The 21,041-nt window shown below is 42.6% G+C and overlaps 1 protein-coding gene across 1 annotated transcript in view; it reads right to left on the bottom strand.

The window, feature by feature from the left end:
* Nucleotides 1-2,741: 2,741 nt before the first annotated feature.
* LOC147197851 (aryl hydrocarbon receptor-like) overlaps nt 2,742-21,041 on the bottom strand; it is an 89,483-nt gene continuing 71,183 nt past the window's right edge. The window contains exons 3-11 of the mRNA XM_086123988.1: nt 17,084-17,190; nt 16,645-16,734; nt 16,456-16,564; nt 11,831-11,958; nt 11,545-11,747; nt 11,349-11,458; nt 10,470-10,611; nt 5,464-6,913; nt 2,742-3,886 (exon numbers count right to left, since the gene is read on the bottom strand). Of these exons, the coding sequence (XP_085980114.1) occupies nt 5,503-6,913; nt 10,470-10,611; nt 11,349-11,458; nt 11,545-11,747; nt 11,831-11,958; nt 16,456-16,564; nt 16,645-16,734; nt 17,084-17,190 (2,300 nt within the window). The 3' untranslated portion in view covers nt 2,742-3,886; nt 5,464-5,502. The remainder of the gene's footprint in view (nt 3,887-5,463; nt 6,914-10,469; nt 10,612-11,348; nt 11,459-11,544; nt 11,748-11,830; nt 11,959-16,455; nt 16,565-16,644; nt 16,735-17,083; nt 17,191-21,041) is intronic.

Here is a 21,041-nt window from a genome sequence, read left to right as displayed (position 1 = left end):
AGAAATCGCACGGATGAAAGCTTGAGATGGCGGCGAAATACACACACAAAGGTAAACTAATTACGACATTTAAGAAATGGGAATGCCAGTCAGATTTTTTTCGATGAATCGTCCGACGGACATATAACTACAACGATAACACCTGTGATGTATGCACAGAACACGAGAGCGAGATACGACGGGAAGCACGATTCCGAGGCAAGTTGGTCATTAGATCTACAGTATAGGCTAATCGCTATGAAAAATATGAAACAGTCTTGGTTATTCTATAATTTACTGGTTGTAGCATGGCAGCTTTATGAATAAAACATTCGTCACAAGGTGTCGTCATGCTGATGTTAACTGTCGGTGGAACTAACGATGACGTGTGGTAGATTTGTTCGTCAAATTGATAGTAGATTACACATGCATCGTCTTGGGAAAAGGATGTCAAGCCACATCAATTCTGACCTGTATTAATGATCCATGCATCCATTTTCCACCGCTTATCCGGGGTTGGGTGGCGAGGGCAGCAGCTTTAGGAGGGAAGCCCAGACTTCCCTCTCCCCAGCCACTTCTTCGAGCTCTTGCTGGCGGATCCCGAGGCGTTCCCAGGCCAGCTGGGTGACATAGTCTCTCCAGCGTGTCCTGGGTCGTCCCCGGGGTCTCCTCCCTGTGGGACATGCCCGGAACACCTCACCAGGGAGGCGTTCAGGAGGCATCCGAATCAGATGCCCAAGCCACCTCATCTGGCTCCTCTCGATGTGGAGGAGAAGCGGCTCTACTCTGAGCCCCTCCCGGATGACCGAGCTTCTTACCTTATCTCTAAGGGAGAGCCCAAACACCCAGTGAGGACAGGAGGGAGCGAGAGATCGACAGACGGATCGGTGCAGCGTCTGCTGTGATGCAGATGTTGTATCTGTCTGTTGTGGTAAAAAAGGAGCTGAGCGAAAGGGCGAAGCTCTCAATTTACCGGTCAATCTATGTCCCAACCCTCATCTATGTATTAATGATTACCAATAAATTAATCTTTGCAGTGTGAGACTGGAAAAAAATACTCTGATTTTGTGGTCTGCTGTATTCATGATGCCATATAAGTACAACATATTTTGATCCATTTATTTCGTTGAATAAACCTGGAGTACACAGCTGCTGATGTAATGTTTATTGTTAATGCATAGTTTTCAAACATTTACCCGTGAAACATGATACTTTTGAGTATCAGAATTCTTGATTATGAACGTCAGTCAAAATAGAAAAATGGGTTCCCATGATGAATGTTTACGGAACCCAAAATTAGTTACCATGGTTTCCCATTGGGTAATCCAACGGAACCGAAAAACGGTTATCGTGAATTCCTGAAATCCTCAGGCCTGCTACAATACATCTTTTTTTCCCCCAACAATCGCAGTTTGACAATCGCTGCCATTGTTGTTTTGATCTCGCGTTAAGCAATCTCGCGAGACGAGATTGGCGAGATCGGCCTTCACCTCCCGGAAAGCAGACGATTGCCAAGTTGTGTAACGTTAAAACAAGTGTTGCGAAAGTTTATTGCGGAGATATCACAGAGGAAGCAGCGAAAGTTGGATCGTTTTTTCGATAATAAGTTGACTTTGAGAAAGCCTTGCATCATTGACTGTAAATTTCCCCAGTGTGGGACAAACAAATAATATCTTACCTTATCTTATTGGAAGCAGGGTAAAGAGCGGAGAATTTATGAACTCCAAAGACTGAACCATGGGATGAAATAAGAACCTATTTCTCAGCAAATCTCGTATGCCTGAAATATTTACATTTTTGCAGCATTTGTTTGTAAGAAATAAAGCTATTATCAACATATATTGTTGTTGTTTGTGTTATTGTCATATGCAATTGAATAAGTAGACCATTTCAGAATTCGATATTTGGGACTCTCTAAATGAGGGGTGCCCATTACGTCGATCCTGATCTACCGGTAGATCTAAGACAGGTCCCAAGTAGAGCCGAGGAGTGTCGAGGAGAAAACAAACAAACAACCATTTGTGTGTCTTTGTACATGTCAGTAATATATATTTTTTTGTGTTAATGTACGCGGCACCTTAATCATCCTATCAGTCTCATTTTCACCAAAAAATATTAAAAAAATAAAATAAAGCAGGTAAATCTTGAATTTACGATGGCGCATGATTACGTCACCGGATGTTGTTCGCGTTCAGCAGTCTGCAATTGCAGCTTGTGATCAGAGCTGTTGCGCTCTATCTTTTATCGTCATTTTTCTCATTCAGAGTTTGCTTCGTGTACAATTCACCGAGGGCACGGGCAAAGAATAGGAATCTACGAGGATCCAGGGAAGCACTTTAAATCGGTACGTGTGAGCTACGATAGTTAACAGGCTGCAAAAGTGCATCGCATGCCTCAGTTTCAGGCTGTTTCTCATCATGGCGTGTGTGTGTGCACGCGTGCGTGCCGATAAGGGTAGATCCCGGGAGGTTAATTGATCGAAAAGTAGATCTTCGGTCCAAAAAGTGTGGGCACCCCTGCTCTAAATGCATAATGGGACTCATACTTTTCTGTTCAGCGAGTCCCTGGGACTTGCAGGGCTCAAACTGTAAATTTATCACTGTGTGACGTAGGTTCACAGGTGCCACGGAACATTCGCGATACGTGAATTGGCCCAATATGGACACTCCTCACCCGCAGTCAAGGGAAAATCCCAGAACAATCACGGATGGATTTATTGCCCTTCTTCAGAAAAAGAAAAAGAAGAAAATCACACTACACCATTTTCAAATGATTATATGCAGATTCATATTTATGAAAAAAAATTGACAAGTTGACAAAAAAAGGAATACAATGACAAAACATGATAATAATGACTAATATAATTAGGCTACATAAAAGTGAAGCATATTATTTAGACATACATTTGGTGGTTTAAGTGGCTCCAGTCTTGAAACAAGACGTCCCTTAGGCTTGATTTTTCAGTTTCACTGAGAAATATGAGTCAGTATATTCTTCCTCCATCTTGCACTTACAAGGGGATAGATAGATCGATCGATCAATACAGGTCAAAGCTGCCCCAATGACGGCGTTCACAGTGAGATGTTTATGATGATGGGATTCCTGGAGTTCTTGCTAGCGGAAAAGCCACTGAAGAAAATGTTCCCTTAATGAAGGATACAAAAACATTTTCTTGTCATGGCCACTGAAGATACACACACACGCACACACACACACATACACATATATATCCATCCATCCATCCGTTTTCCAATCCGCTTTATCCTCGCGAGGGTCGCGGGGTTGTGCTGCAGCCTATCCCAGCTGTCTTCGGGCAGTAGGCGGGGGGACAGCCAAATGCAGGGCACACCGAGATGAACAACGATCCGCGGTCACACTCACACCTAGGGACAATTTCGAGTGTTCCATTAACCTGCCAAGCATGTTTTTGGAATGTGGCAGGAAACCGGAGTGCCTGGAGAAAAACTCACGCAGGCATGGGGATAACATGCAAACTACACACAGAGAGGCCAGTGAGTGTGAATGCTCTCTCTCTCTCCCTCTCTCTATATACACACACACACACACATATATATATGTATATATATATATATATATATATATATATATATATATATGTGTGTGTGTGCTTTTGTGTCTTTGTTATAATCCAAAATGTCAATATATGTCAACAAATATTGGTTTCCCTTGTAAAAATCTAAATCTTTGGTTGTTTCCATTCATGTCTTCATTCCTCTGATACAGACGTTTCATGTGAGTAAATATGAGACACACACAAGAGAGGATATATGTGAAAGTAAGTGCGAGAGTCAGCGATTAAGCGCTGATACTGCATGGGAGGGGGCTGCCAACCGTTGCCAACATCACTGGCAGCCACATGACGATGACAAAGTGAAGACTGTTCCATCTGTGTGGAAAAATAACAGAATAAGATTGTTTAGCAAAGGAAAATGCAGCACTATGCACCACATTCGCGTTTGGTCGCAAGCCAGCTAATAAAATTTGAAAACCTTACTTTTTGGACACTTGTTGGTGATGATGTATGTGTCTGACTAAAAGGCACAACTTTTTTTAAAAAGGTTTTTTAAGTATGATCATTTTTTTGTGGTGTTTTGTGATCAACATTGGTCTTTGGTTTAATTTTTAAGCTCACTTTGCAGTCAGTCATGAAAGACCTCTATCCAAAGACTGGAATTTTAACAAAGTGGACCCAAAAATACATATACCATTCACAGAGAAAAGTGGACTCTGTCAGACCAACTCTTGATGAGGGCAGTCCTTCTCAAATAGTGGGGCGTCCCTAGGGGGGCGCGATGCGATGCAAAAAAAATGCTTTTTTGGCTGAAGAGAATAGAATAAAGAGTAATTGCACATCCACCACAGGAGTTGGCAGTGGCACCCTCATTGTCAGAGAGTGCGCAGGGAGTATTCGTTCTATGGTGTGTTTTTTAAATTTTATTTTATTTTTGGGGGGGGGGGGGGGGGTGTTGCACCGAGCAGGCGATATGAAGTGCAGTAAACAAACCCCCAAAAGACTAGATGAAAAGAAAGGCGGAGAGAGACAAAGATTATGAGACAAAAGAAAGTCACCCGAAAGTTAAGACAAGGAAATATGAAGAAGCATATGTTGTGCTTGGCTTCACTGTGACAAGAGTGGGTGACGAGGAAAGACTGGTGTGTTAACTTAAAGATACCTGAATGACGCTGATAAGCCGCTGGAAAAGTTGTGCACTGCAAAACGTGCTCAACGTAGCCATTAATATGTGTGTGTGTGGGGGGATCTGCAAAAAATGTTTTATTCATTTTAGTTTTGTAGACTCAAGTGTTTTATATATTCTGCTCCAACGTTAATGTTGCTGAACTGAATTTGAATGTATTATTATTTATTGATCTATTTAATTTTGGTTTTCAGAATGGTGCAATGGTTCAAATGGTCAGTTGGTCAAAAATGTTTAAATGAGTATTTTTTTTTTTTAAACTTCAGGCAAATTGGTGCATTTAAAATCTTTTCTGGTACAGACTGAAAAAAACAACGTTAGTAAAGTTATTCTTTGCTGTAAATTGAATGAGATTTCTTTCTTTTTTCTTTTCTTGAATGTTAAGAAGGATACAATGTAATGCAGAAGTGTACTTATCACAATTTTATTGACAAATGATCATTATCGTGGCGGCAGAGAGTGGGTGGGGGGGGGCACAAATTATTTTCTTCTTGTTGGGGGAGGAGGGGTAAAAGAAAATAATTGAGAAGCACTGGATTAGGGGTTGGACGCAAAATGTTTTCTCTTTTTTAATAACCCATTTTAATTGTTGCAGACTATTTCCTGGTTACATGAGATTTTATCAGACCGAAGTGTGTGGCCACTTTGACACATCGATATTTTTCTGGAAAATTATTAAACTCATTCCACCATCGGACAATAACTATCATGTAACTTTTAGTGATTTGGCAAAGTCAACAAGATGAGCTTGAACATATATTAGTACCTGCACGTATCATTCCTGGAAGCAAAGATGGTTAAAGACTCATGCCGACGTTGAGTTGGATGGCACTGTCATGGGACTGATGTTGGCGTTCTCCTGGGTGGTGGCTGATGTATCCACCACAGGCTGACTGTTACCCCACTGGATGGAGCAGCAGGTCTGCAGGGGACTTTGATCCAGGCACGTTCCCCTGTGGCACGAGGACTGTGCAAGCGTCGGGGGTTGCACGTACATGCAGCTTCTTTGATTGGCCACCCGGTCGCACATCAGCATGCCTTGCTGAGCTTGGTCCAGACCGTTGACTGCTCTTGGCCAGGGGCCGTTACATGGGAATGTTTGGCTTTCCAGAACTGGACCGTTGAGTGTAACGGATGAATGGGGCATCTTGTAATGGCCCTGCGACCACGTAGGAGGACAAGTTATAGGGTCAGGGATGGCGGCATTGTGATTGTTCAAGTCATGGCAAGGAATCGTGTGTGGCTCCACTGAGTATATATTATTCTGTTGATGTAGAATCGGCTGCTGCTGCTGTTCAAAGCTTGGAAAGTGGACCGGAGCTCCACGAGCAGAAGAGTCAGGCACAATAAGTTCTGGGAGTTCTATTTCTGGGCTGAAAATGTCCTGAAGTTGCAGCTGCTGGAAAGAAACCTGGTGCTCATTTGTGGCACCCGGCAGAGGTCCGCAGTGGGAAAGTTTCTGGCCACTGCTGAAAGCCGGAGCAGATGCTACCAAGGTTTGAGCTGTGTAGAAGCCGTTGGTTTGAGGGAAATTCCCATCCTGGGACAGTGTTGGGAACTGCTGCTGTGGTTGCATGAGCGTGTCCTGCTTCAGGCAAGCGGCAGGGCACTCGTCACCATTTTCCTTGAACAAAACAGAATCAATATGGTTGAATATCTCGTTGATGAGGACGTTATCCAACTCGGACTGCACACTGTCCTGCTGGTCGCCCTCCTGACCCAAGCGCTTGAGAGACTCCTCCCACTGCATCAGCTCTGAGTCATCCACCTCCAGATTCTCCAGGGCGCTGCAGAAGTCACCCTTCTGCGCCATCTCTTGCAGGTTGTCGATCATAGCCATCACCGACTGCTTAGCCTCCTCCTTTACCACAATGGGGGCGCTGGAAGTGGACCCCACGCCTGTGTCCTTCCAAGCATTACTGGGCACGCTCACCAGCGCTCGACTATCCATGAAGACCTGATCCACAGGAAAGTGCACCTCTGGCGTGTGCCTGTAGGCGGACTCATCCTGCTGAAGGAAGCAATCCAGGAGTGAGCGGGGGAAATGCGTCTCCTTGCTGACATCCATGTCATCATTGTTGTTAAACTGTTTGTTGAACTGCGTCTGCGTGAGGTCCATGGTTGGGCCGGTGTTGTAAAGCACAGCCTCGCCCGTGGTGAGGCTGAAGGGCAGCTGCAACCTCCTCTGGCGGAGGTAGTCCTCGCCCTCAGCATTGCTGGAACACACAAAGCAGAGGTCACGTTAATGACAACAAGATGATGAGCATCCATTGAGGCACCCGACATTGAACTGGTCAAATGGGCAAATCAAAATGACATGACCTAAACTGAAACCGCGCTATCAACAAGCCCATTCTCCTGTCAGCACAACTTTTTAATGTAGCTGCACTTGCGCACACCCTTTTTAAACTGTGGATGTGGCTGTGATAATTACCCATTCAAATTCAAACTCTTGTGAAAAGGGAATCGCCACACAACTGCCACCATTTGTATGCCTCTGATAAGCTCCAAATGAAGTTCAGATGTTTTAGTCGGATTTTCCTGACATTTTTGACACTGAGCTAACACTAAGCGGTAATTGGAGCTGTTCAGAATTCCCCTCACCATTTTTTTTTTTTTTGGGAGCTAACACCCATTTTTCGGCAGTTTATGAGAAACTATGTAAACCTCTTTGGTTTAAAACAAAAAATGATCATTTTCTCACTGTTGCGAATGGAGCAGGGAGTTAACTCGAAAGTAATTAGATTATGGGCAAGACCAGAATGACATCACGGACCTGGTGCTTGAAGTTCGTTCTGAACATAGCCACATCCTCAGTTGTAATAGGGTATGCACACTTGCGCAAGTACTTCATATTAGTCCTTACTGTCACTTCTCCACTAAAGGTTGTTGTTATTTTTCAAAGGAATTGTACGAGTTGCAGGTCAAAATGTTGACAAAAACAACTTGAAGTGGTTTACTTCGGTACACCGCTTGACATTGCAATCAATATGCTCGCAAATGCTCCCATTTCTCCACTGTACGCTCATCAAAATTTAATCTGGTTGAACGGCACAAGTGCCTGTTTTAATTATGGTGCTCCAACTCTGTCCATCTGTCAGACTGCACACAGAAGAAGGAATGCGTATCAGGATTAAGCCTTCCAGCCACTGCTCGTTGCAAAAAAGTTGTGGCACTAAAATACTTGGCAAATATTCAGTCACTGTCAATGTTTGACATAATACAAAACTATGGTATGCCAACTGAGACAACTATACATCAACAAATATGGTCATGCTGTACAGGCCCAAAAAGGGTGCAACCAAATCTATCCTGATGCGACCAAATGAAAAAAATTGGTCTCACCAGTGCTACCAGTGCAAAAGTTTGTGTAGAGCCTTGTGGTCTGATTTTTGTTTTTTTAATCACACACACAAAAAAAGATATTTGAGCATTGACTGTAAAAGCACAGCTCAGTTTGGCAAGCATCCAAGTTGTGCTTCTACTTTTTGGGGAGTTTTGCTGAGTGGTCTCAGCATTGTCACTCAGACGTCACCACACCGGTAGTATTTTGGACAATGGTTTGCTTGTTTTTAGACCTGTATGAGAGTCAAGTAATGGTACGCAAATTATGCCTGTATAAAAATATAAGATCTTATGATGGTGATGTACCGTATCGCAGTTTTTTTTCAAAGTTTGGCCGGGTGTGCGATTTGTACTCTGGAGCGATTTATGTGTGAAATTATGAACACATTATATCATTTCACATGATATTTTCACCTTAGACCGCAGGAGGGTGCTCGAGGCCTGTGTTGATACTTTCCACATTGGCTTTAAAACAGAGTGCCCAACCTTTTTTGTCCGAAGGGCTACTTTTCAAGGATTCAACTTCCGGAGATCTACAAAGTCCAGTGTCAACATCTGTGTATGAGTATATATAATATTTATAAGGCCAAATTTAATGGTATACACACATGTTGAAGTAAATGTTTGTAGTAATTAACATTACTCAATGCTAGATACTAATATAAATATGTCTATATTAGAGCTGTCAGTTTAGCGTGTTTTTATTGGCATTAATTGAAATACATTTTAACGGGATTAAATTTTTTTCTCGCGGGATTAACGCAGCACACGTCACAGCAGATGTTACGTTGCTCTATAAATAAACCAGAAACAAAACAACAAGCACGCTGCACAGGTCCACGCACCTTTGTTTTGCCAGCCACGGCAGCGCGAGACACCGAAAACGGATACTTAAAGAGTTTATGAATGGAAAGTTGACTTTTAAAAGGTTGCCAGATTGTTCCACTGACAAGACCAAAGTTACCTGTATCATACAGGTATACGATGTATGCCACTGACGCGATTGTTACTTGTTTGGAACTATTTTGTGTGGAAGGTTACAGTGTTCCGTGTCCATATAAATAGAGCGGGTGGAGCTTCTCTGTGTTCGTCTGACAGTGACGGTGCGCTGAGGAGGTGACATGACAACGAAAGATCAGCGGTGCAGTGGTAGCGACCTAGCGAAAATAAAATGTCTCCAGTGTTGTCATCGAACCAAGTGTAGTCATCCGAAATGATGTCTACACAAAACCGTAGAGAGACTTCCGCGCAAGAAGGACCAACAGAATCAACATAGCCTGAATGCTGTGTTCAAAGCAAACTTGAGAACAACGAAGTTTTTAAATCCACTATAGGCTGAGTACTAGTTTACCTTAGATATGCACTTTATAATGTTATATTGCTCTGTTTTGATTCCATAAAAAGAGCTGTTAAAGCAGCTGTTGTCTGACAAAATATTTTTTTACTGTTGTTGATGGACAGTAATATTGTGTGAGAGATTATGTGTGAATAACTGCTCCAAGTGAAAAATGTTCATGTAAAATTGAAAATTGAAATTGTTATTTCAGTAAATATTTGCATTTTGCACATAGAAAACGGATTCATGATTCCATGTTGATGAGAGCATTAAAATGGGGAAAAATAGGACAAAAAATATCAAAGGAAATTCAGAAACGATAAAAAACGCGTGAGTAATCACGATTAATTTTTAGTGAATTTGAGTTAATTATGACAGTTGCATTTTTAATTAGATGAAATATTTTAATCATTTGACAGCTCTAATATATATATGTATAAGATGTATACATTTGGTTAGGTTAGTGTATAAATAACAAAATACAGTAAACATAAACATGAAATATACATGTAGTACTGTATATGTTGCTCTATGTGACTCGCTGTTTTGCTGACTTTTGCCTCTCGCAGACCTTTTGCGGCATAATCGCTTTTGTTTTTTGATGAATACTTTTAAAAAATCCGCGATGCACTGAAACAGTGATAAGTGAACATCGAAGTAGCGAGGGATCACTAACTCTTAATATGTTCCGTGAACATACCAGGCACGTTCTCAGTTTGTTGTTTATGCGTCATGTAACGTGACCATATCTTACACTTATTCAACCTGTTCTTTATTTTTATTTGCCTTTCAAGATGACATGTCTGTTCTTGGTGTTGGATTTTATTAAAAAAAAATATATATATACAGTATATTGTATATATTTCCCCAAAAATGCAATTTGCAGTGCAACTTTTTATGAATTTTACGGCTGGTGCAATATTTTTTTCTCCATTTCCATTATTTTTTTATTTTTCCATTATTTCTTTTTGGAAATCAAGATCTGAAAAAATTTTGAGGTTAAACAATGTTCCAGTAAAGATTTAGTTTTCTACCTTCGATGTTTGAGCTGCTAGGAGTAAAACTACCAGTATCAGGACAGCAACACTCACACTATAGCTCGCTGGTAGGCGATGATGAAGTCGGGTCTTCCTCCTTTGTAGATCAGCTTGGCGTTGGCTTTGACCCAAACCCAGCTTCCTGACTTACTCAAGAGACGGAACGTCGTCAGGCCGCTTTCTCCAGTTTTAATCACTGTGAAATGCACACACAGACAAACACACACGCACACCGTGCTCTACAGTTAGCAGTAGCAGCAGTTTATGAGGCTTCACTCCACATTGACAAGTGTAGGGATGAAAGTGGACTTTCCTGAATATATATATACATATATATATATATATATATATACATACTGTGTATATATATATATATATATTGCCTGGTTTGTCGACTTCTCTAATGTGGTTGGACAAAAAAAAAATCTCCGTTCAAGTCCTTTTCCTCAAGCCATGAGCACTTGAACATGTTCCTAACACTCATGTCTATTGCACGTATGTCAGCTTGCCTGTCTACATGTTTGAACATTGCGCTGGGGGCGTGCCTGACCGATAACGCATGAATTGGTTTACACAAAACGCTATTCAAATACTGGACATTCAATGATTAATCTGCCTTTTGTGTGCACACATGCACCCTTTGTGGCTTCCGTTCTCACCTAAATTTCGAAATCTCCGAGATATGGCGAGGCCATGAGGATGCGAGGGAGTGGGTGTTACTGTTACGAGTGTTTGTGCCTCAACATGGCTACGCTCGTGAAAGCAAAACAACAAACTCAAACGCGTGTTCATTCAATGTTGTCAACTAATATTAATTTTAGGCAATTTTTTCTCAATTTTCCAGAGGAAATTTCATGAAAATTTGAAAATCCGGAATTCCGGGAAAATCCGGAGGACTTTCATCTTTAAAAGTATCAAAATTGTCTCACATACTGCGCATGTGGTTGTCGGCACAGTACATCATGTCAGCGGCGTGGATAAACTGGTAGCCGGAACCTTTCATGCACAGCTCTGTCTCTGAATAGCCCAAAATAACCTTCCCCCTGCAGAGAACAAATGAGGTCACACATTTTCCCAGAAAAAAATGTAAAAACAAACAACATTGGGTGAGTGGAGTGTTGTGTGTCACCTGTTGTCAACGCCCATCGGTGTGAAATCCATCTTGTGTTTGGTCTGAAAGAGCAACATTTTGGAGCGTATCTCTACAATGGATGGAGACTGAACGGGTGTGGCAATGGCAAAGAGCGCAAGCTGCGGTTTGATGTGTGACCCATTGTCCTTGAAGATGTTTTGGCCATGCAGGTACTTGAGTCGTCCCTGGAACTTGAGAGCCTGGTACAAACGCGACAGAACCAAACCGCATAATTTACATCAAGCGACTCTTTCGTGCGTTTGCATGTGGTGGCATTTCTCACTAAAAAGCCAGACGAGTTGTCCAGGAGGCAACGGAAGCGACACACAAAACCTCTCTCCAGGAAGGATGAGTTTTCCGGAGGAAGTTGATCAGGACTGTAGAACTCTGTGTTCGTGCACTCCCCCAAGCCTGACAAGACGAGAAGACCGCATCAGTCATGTACATTTATAATGAAAATAAAAATACTGTAGGGTTATTAAAATAATGAGTGAGACTCAAAATTCTAATTGTACAGGAGCTGTTCAGTCCGTACATAGAAAAATGATCAAATCTTTTATTCCTTACAGAAAATGAAGTTAAAGAAATATGAAGCTGTAGAAAAAAAACAAGAAAAGTTGTGCTTTAGAAATTCCAAGCCTTCAATGTGTAAACATTTTTTTTAACACAACTGGAAACTGCAATTCCAGCCCAGGACCATTGGACTACATTCCACAACAGTACATTGACACTGGAGGTGAAAGATTAAGAAAACATGGAGCTGTCACCCCCCTTTACGGTAGGGCCGAACAAATTTGGAAAATAGTTTAATTGCATTTTTTGAACTCAATATTGAAATATTTCAACAAGCAGATCAGAAAATGGATGCATGAATGGATAATTCAATTTAACATCCGATCATTTTTCGGTTGTTTTCCAAGTCAAAATGCTTTTCAAGTTGTTAAGGTTTTTAAATGTGGTTTCAGTAAAGCTACCCAGTACTTTTTAAAAAAGCAAAATGACATCAAAACTATTAAATATAAAAAAGAAACTCTGGGGGGGCAATAATAATAATAATAATAATAATAATAATAAACAAATAAATGAATAAAGCTACTTTTGTTTTTCCTGCGTTGCTTTTGATTATTGTTGTTTACTGTTCTGCTGATAAATGCGTTCAGGTGTTGTTTTCTTGTAAAGCACATTAGTTGCTCTGTGAAATATGCTATATAAATAAAGCTGCCTATATATACACACACACACACACACACACACACACACACACACACACACACACACACACACACACACACACACACACACATACACATTTATACTGTAGCTGCTGGATAGCTCAGTTGGTAAGGCATCAGTTTGGCACATGGGAGATGGTGGTTCGAATCCCGCTTGGGGCAAAAATGAGCACATAACACCATCCAGTGTGGGTCCTTGGGCAAGATCCTTCATGCTAATGCCTACCTCATACAATGATGAGAGACAATAAAACGAATGACATGCCGGCCATCGCCCAGACAACGCCCGGCCAAACAAGGTCTGCGTCAGGTGCTGGGGAACCAGGGCACCTTGATGAAAAATGGGCTACTGGAACAAAGCGGAGATGGGCGAGATGCGATAACATGGCTCTGTTGGAATGCTACTACTCAAGCAACCCTAGTCAAAGGGGTTACATGCAGAGAATGTGGGCTAAATGGTTACTTCGAAACCCACAGTCACGGTTGACCACGAAACAACTAGTAGCTCAGTGTTCCAACAAACGGAACACACTTGAGATTGATGAGGTACAACGCAGGTTCCATGGTGAAGGGCCCCAGGCTGCCAGATCAGAGGAGGAGGTCATACCAGAGATTGGGAGGCCAACCCCAATGAATGAAATGCTGAGCGAGGCAGCAACTGCCCTGAAAGCTAAGATCATGGCGAGAATGAAAGCTGGGCAACCTAGAAACCGATTACAATGTTAATGCTATGTTGTTAATGCTATGTGAAGTACCACCTGAAAGTCTCATGGAAAGTGTGAATGCAGCACTGAGGGCGATCCCTACCGTAACGATCACGGAAACCAATGAGCTGATATACGCTTCAGCATCAGTGATCCTAGAGATGCTTGGCTATAAGAGCAACCATGGGAGCCATGACATACGTTACGATTTGTTTATCAGGCATCATTGCGGCTAAGATAAGTGGACACATGGATCAATACATGAGCGAAGCACAGAAGGGCATTGGTAGAGATACCAGAGGAGCCAAACATCAGCACAAGACTGCAGGTCCCGACATACCAATGTGTGCACAGCCTGGATTGATTACAAGAAAGCCTATGACTCGATGCCACATACATGGATCACTGAATGCTTGGAGTTGTATAAGGTGAACAGGACCCTAAGAGCCTTCGTTGCGAACTCGATGAGGTTGTGGAAAACCACACTTGAAGCCAATGGCAAGCCACTTACCCAAGTGTCCATCAAATGTGGCATATACCAAGGTGATGCACTCTCCCCACTGCTGTTCTGCATCGGACTGAACCCCCTAAGCCAAGTAATCACCAAGACAGGCTATGGATACCGCCTCAGAAATGGAGCTACGATCAGTCACCTCCTGTACTTGGATGACATAAAGCTGTATGCTAAGAGCGAAAGGGACATAGACTCCCTGATCCACACAACCAGGATCTACAGCAGCGACATCGAGATGTCATTCGGGCTTGAGAAATGTAGTCGGCACTGAAGGGGTCCCACTCCCTGAAGGAACAATACATTGAGGACAGCTACAAGTACCTCGGTATACCACAAGCCAATGGCAACCTCGAACTGGCAACAAGGAAAGCGGCTACGGCCAAATACCTCCAGCGAGTGAGGCAAGTCCTAAGAAGCCAGCTCAATGGCAAGAATAAGACCCGGGCAATAAACAGCTATGCCATGCCAGTGATCAGATACCATGCAGGAATAATAAGGTGGCCAAAGGAAGAGATTCAGACCACGGACGTTTAGACCCGAAAGCTCCTCACCATGCATGGAGGGTTCCATCCCAAATCCAGCACCCTGAGACTGTACGCAAGCCGAAAGGAAGGAGGCCGGGGACTAGTGAGTGTGAGAGCCACTGTCCAGGATGAAACATCCAAGCTCCATGAATACATCAAGGAGAAGGCTCCAACGGATGACGTACTCAGAGAATGTCTCAGACAATGGGGAACAGAGGATGAGGCGCCTCAAGAGGGACCATCATGGGAGGACAAGCCCCTACACGGGATGTACCACCGGACCATAACTGAAGTGGCTGATCTCAAAAAGTCCTATCAGTGGCTAGAGAGGGCTGGCCTGACGGACAGCACAGAGGCACTCATCCTGGCTGCTCAGGAGTAGGCCCTCAGCACCAGAGCCATTGAGGCCCAGATATAACACACCAGACAAGACCCAAGGTGTAGGTTGAGCAAAGAGGCACCTGAGACGATCCAACACGAGAAACTTGAGAAATACCAAGGGCTCAGAGAGGAGCTGGAGAGGGCCTGGAAGGTAAAGGTGCATGTCGTGCCTGTGGTGGTCAGAGCACTCGGGGCAGTGACCCCCAAACTAGATGAGTGCAACAGATCCCGGGAACAACATTTTCCATGCGTCTGAGCGTTCACACAAACTATCTGAGCATTCATTGGACCACGGTGAGCAACATCAGACATACACATGGCAGCCAAAACAGGATCTGACACCTATCAAAAACTGAGATTGGAACAAATTACATCAGGGGTCACCAACGTGGTCACTGCGGGGCCCAGGTAGACCCCAAGGACCACATGAGTAGCATGCGGGCCTGTTCTAAAACTAGCTCACCAGTGATGGAAGATTATTTTCTTGGAATGCTGCTGAAGTGATCATTTGAAAATGTAAACCCTGGCAAATATTTCACAAAATAATGTGTTGCATCTGGTATTTATCTGTTTCCAAATTACCGTATTTTCACGACTATACGGCACACTCAAAAGTCTTACATTTTCTCAAAAATGCCTAATTATGCGGGGCGCCTCATCCCTGCACCGAGTTGCAAAATCTGTGAATGTTGCTGTGTGACTTCGATGAGTTTACTATCTGATGTTATGCAGACACACTGTTTATATTGAGGAAAGGCGGATGTAACTGAGGACGGCATGTGAACGTTAAAGGGGAAGGGTGGGCTTGAAAGAGGACACTCAAGGCAACAGTAGGTGGATATAATACCGATATGTGCATTGGGCAAAACAACTTCGGACCCCAGAAAATGGCACCGCTGAAGAGACACGCCTTTGAAGCAATTTCAAGCGATCAGTTCTACGGAGGAACATGACAATCGAGCAGCTGTGACAGAATTTAAGATAAACGAATCCATGATTTGCAAGTGGAGGAAACAGGAGAACGAGCTTCGCCAAGTCAAGAAGACGATGGAAACAAGGTGAGGTGGCCCGAGTTGGAAGACCAACTCCAGCAATGGATTCATGGTCAAAGAACAGCTGGGAGAAGGATCTCTCCAGTCACCTTTCGACTGAGGGCAAAAACACTTGCAGAAGAAATGAAAGTCAAACATTTTCAAGGAGGTCCGTCTTGGTGTTTTTGTTTTATGAAATGGCACCAATTATCTATCCAGGCAAGGACCTCTGGCAGACTACAAAGAAAAGCTAGCCACCTTCTGCTCCTCCTGCCATAAAAAGATTGCCGACAAACACATCCAGCCCAACCGCTGTGTGATTTTTTTGGTCCATCCCACCATTAAATATTTCTGGAGGTCAGACTTTTGAAACTCTTATGAATTATCCTCGAGTTTATTAAAAAAAAAAATAATAGACCCCAAACATTTTCCTAAAAACCTCCACACAAAATTGTGTCAGATTTTTGCTCTGTTGTGCAAAATCCTGTACCTGACAACTTTGCGTGATCCAAGGCCACGTACCTTGTCCACCTGTGTCAGGTGGGTTTAGCGCAAAGTGGAGGTTCTGCCTGAATGTGGCACGGTCATCCGTGTGGATGAGCTCAAACACGCTCTGGTGGACCACGTCCGACTGTACAGGGAAAGACATAGTCATTGAACAGTCCACTTAACTCCGTAGTATGTAAAAAAAAAGTCAGGACAAACATTCACCTGCTGGAAGCCTAGGTACTCTTTGATGGTGGGCGAGGTATAGAACACGTACCCCTCGGATGTGACGACCAGCACAAAGCCATTCAGCGCCTGCGCAGTCACACTTAAGTTACAAGTAGCCATTTCCTGATTTATCGAAATAGTTCTGCCTTTACAATGATAATGCTCGGTTTTGACAGACAGTGAAAAAAAGGATACATTGAACAATACCTTCTTATATTATGATTGTGGTCTCCTATTTCTCAATAAGGAAACGGACAAATAAAACTAATATCTTATTCATACCGAAAGAATGTTTGATACAACACTTGTATTGGAGCTTACTACTTTGTTGAGGTGTACCTAAAATGTGGCTGCTACAGTGCTACACAGAAATACTGTACACTGTAAAGTGGGACATTGTTGATATGGCAGAATTGGACTTGGCTTTGTCTATTACCTGGAGTAGGAGGTCTCCCTCAGAGAAGCCTTGGGTCACCAAGTTGTTCCCATTGGACGCGTTGTTGGCTCCAGGAAATCCACTGCTTGTGTTGTTCTTTATCGTGGCTACAAGAGTGAGAAGGTTAAACATTACACGTGGGATACTTGGTGGCCCTTGTCTTCAAAGCACTTGCTGAGTTTGAAGAAGATATTTGATTGCTTATGCAGCTGGTGTGATTATCCACTTTAGTGGCAGGAGAGCAAAAAAAATAAAAAATGTGCCTTGGCTTGTTTGACACAAAAACTCGTTTTGTAATCCCCACTTGAACCAGACGTCTTCAAAGAGGTAATAGTGTACCACTGGCTTGTTTTCCATGCCACAAACCAAATCCAACCTTCGTTAAACTGATTATGAGCGAGTTGAAACTCCAAACCTTGTTTGAGTGCACATACTGCAATTTTTTCCCTCTTGCACATTGAGCTCAGCGACCAGTCAGGCTCCCACATATTTACTTTGGCATCTTGTGCCACTATTGTATAAGCACATCACTGTTATGGGCGGAGCTGCTTATCGGTGCACTTGAGACACTTCCCATGAGGCTGCATTTCAAAGGACTATTGTAGCTTATTTAAAACATTTGTTGTCTTCCTCTTCCAAGCACTATGCTTTGTATTCTAAAAAAACAATTGTTCAAAATACATGAGTGGGGGTAATGGCACAATGAAGTGCCGATTGGTGCAGAGTGACCGCTCTTGTTTTTGTTACAGTCTGCTTGTTAGACCACACGGGGGCAGTAATCTACCACATACAGGGGATAAAGGTGTGGTGAAAAAAGGTTTGACACGTCGGACTGATTTTATCATGCACATTACTGCCACACAAAGAAGCGTAGTAGAAAACTACGTCGTCGTTTTTATTCAAACGAGTCAGACAGATATACAGTATTTGACATTGCGCCTCTTTGGAGGAGATCTGGGCGTTACTGAGTGACTCCCTAGTTCATACATGTATGCAATTTACATATGGATCATAGGTTGTATTCTCTCTTAGTTGCAGACAAAGTAGAGTAGTGTAGGGAGTCAATAAAACACATTTAGTTTCTTTGACTTATGTTAGTCTTGCGGCACCATGAGGCTGGATCGAGACGTCTCGCTGGTGTCTAGTTGAAATGACTCACATGTACAAAAAAAAAGTAAAACAATCTCCCTTTCCGGTCTCTGTGCAGCGCATTTACAGTCCTTTAGTAAGCAATCACTTGTGAGAGAACTTCCCTGATGTGGATGGTACATACGGGAACATCACAGGAAGTGGATGATCCCAAATGGACCATCCAGTCCAGTCACGCCAACTCATTTTCGAGGGTAGGAGACACCCACCTCCCCAAATAAACATGCATTGCAGTCCTTGAATGCAACCACTGGCAACAGTATGATGTCATCAGAGACAACAAGAAGAATATCCCTTTCATCATTCAGTTCTAACAAATCCAGCGCAAAAAACTCAATGCAGACTGGCCGCTCCTATTCCATATCGGGAAAACCCACCAAGAGTCTCTCAATTGTTTTTTCCCCTCCCCTTCATTCAGACCTCGCGTGAGTAAGGGGGCCTTACAGGGGCCTCATGTTTGTTTTCATTTGAGTTTTCTTCCCCAGTGTTGAACCTTCTCTTCCATCCCTTCCTATTATCAACTTGCTTGACAATTTCTGCTGCCGCTCCAACAGGAATTCCTTCAAAAATGGGCTTGATGCCTCATGGATCCTTGCCAGAATCTCTTGCAGACGAGAACTTGTCTTAATTGATCATTTCCTGCTTTTTTTGGATCTGAGGAAGCACAAGTCAGGATTTCAGCCTGGCTTGACATCTGTATCAAGACAGCAATAGACTAGATCAGGCTTCCTCAACTGGCGGAACGCGATCCACGACCGGACCGTACGGTCGACACCGGACGACGTAAGTGAATAAAGTTAAAATCTTTCGCAATTACAATAAAACGCACGCCAATAAAATGTCACTTACACGTCATCGTTTCGAATCTGATGAATGAAAACGGCGAAGCGAACACGTTTCTTCTGTCGTGTCGAGTGGGTGCTGCTTTTAAGCTAGTGCCGCGTCCTACAGAACGTAAGTGAATAAAGTTAAAATCATTCACAATTACAGTAAAACGCACGCCAATAAAAACTCACTTACACGTCGTCGTTTCAAATCTGATGATCGAAAAACGCGAAGTGAAAACGTGTCTCCCGTCGTGTCTTTTCCGTCGCATCGGGTGGCCGTTGCGTGTATTTAAGCTCCCGCGGCATTACGCCTCCATCCGGGTTATGGCTAGTAGAATTTACGCTTACGTAAGTTCTGGTAACATGTAATATCGTAGTCAAAATGTTAATGCATAGCTTTTTATTACGGGTGAAGGATATTCCTTTTCATAGAATTCCGGGGATGGGAATATTTACTGTATAGGCTAATCGCTATGAAAAATATTCTGAAACATTCTTGGTTAGTCTATAATTTACTGGTTGTAGCATGGTAACTTTATGAATAAAACATTCGTCACAAGGTGTAGTAATGCAAATGTTAAGTCAAGTAAAGTCAAGTCAACTGTATTTATAGAGCACTTTCAAACAGCCATCGCTGCATACAAAGTGCTGTACATGGAGCAATTTAACATGCACAATAAACAGTAAGACAAATCGGTAATAAAGACGGTAGAAAGCACCAAACAGGAAAACCAAGAACAAATCTAAGTCATGCTGAGTCGAATGCCAAAGTTAACTGTCGGTGGAACTAACGATGACGTGTGTTAAGATAAGATAAGATAAGATAAGATAAGATAAGATAAGATATCCTTTATTTGTCCCACACTGTTAGATTCTTTCGTCAAATTGATAGTAGATTACACATGCATCGTCTTGGGAAGAGGATGTCAAGCCACATCAATACTTAAGTACAACATATTTTGATCCATTTATTTCGTTGAATAAACCTGGAGTACACAGCTGCTGATGTAATGTTTATTGTTAATGCATAGTTTTCAAATATTTACCCTCGAAACATTATACTTTGGAGTATCAGAATTCTTGATTATGAACATCAGTCAAAATAGAAAAATGGGATCCCATGTTGAATGTTTACGGAACCCAAAATTAGTTACCATGGTTTCCCATTGGGTAATCCGACGGAACCGAAAAACGGTTGCCGTGAATTTCCGAAATCCTCAGGCCTGCTACAGTACATCTTTTTTTCCTGCAACGATCACAGTTTGACAATCGCTGCCATTGTTGTTTTGATCTCGCGTTACGCAATCTCGCGAGACGAGATTGGCGAGATCGGCCTTCACTTCGCAGAAAGCAGACGATTGCCAAGTTGTGTAACGTTAAAACAAGTGTTGCAAAAGTTTATTGCGGAGATATCACAGAGGAAGCAGCGAAAGTTGGATCGTTTTTTGCGATAAGTTGACTTTGAGAAAGCCTTGCATCATTGGAAGCAGAGTAAAGAGCGGAGAATTTATGAACTCAAGATTGAACCATGGGATGAAATAAGAACCTATTTCTCAGCAAATCTTGTATGCCTGAATTATTTACATTTTTGCAAGATTTGTTTATAAAGAATAAACCTATTTTCAATGTATATTGTTGTTGTTTGTGTTATTATCATATGCATTTGAATAAGTGGACCATTTCAGAATATAAATTCGGGACTCTCTAAATACATAATGGGACTCATACTTTTCTGATCAGCGAGTCCCTGGGACTCGCAGGGTTCAAACTGTAAAATTATCACTGACCTCTACACTGTGAGGCAGACGCGCTAACCAGTCAATCACCGGGCCGCCCTCCTGTAATTTTCAGACTGTAGATTTTAAGTTGTTAATGTTTTCATAGTTTGGTTGGTCCTGCGATCTATACCAAGGTGTGACTTTCCTGGTATCTTCCAAGACGTGGGTCTTGGACAAATTGAAATCATTATGAAATTTGGAAAA

The sequence above is a fragment of the Hippocampus guttulatus genome, chromosome 11 (assembly GCF_054856545.1).
Source record: "Hippocampus guttulatus isolate MCC_2025c chromosome 11, RoL_Hgut_1.0, whole genome shotgun sequence".
Taxonomy (NCBI): domain Eukaryota; kingdom Metazoa; phylum Chordata; class Actinopteri; order Syngnathiformes; family Syngnathidae; genus Hippocampus; species Hippocampus guttulatus.
Note: the sequence above shows the minus strand (reverse complement) of the source record. Positions and strands in the feature narration are given on the sequence as shown.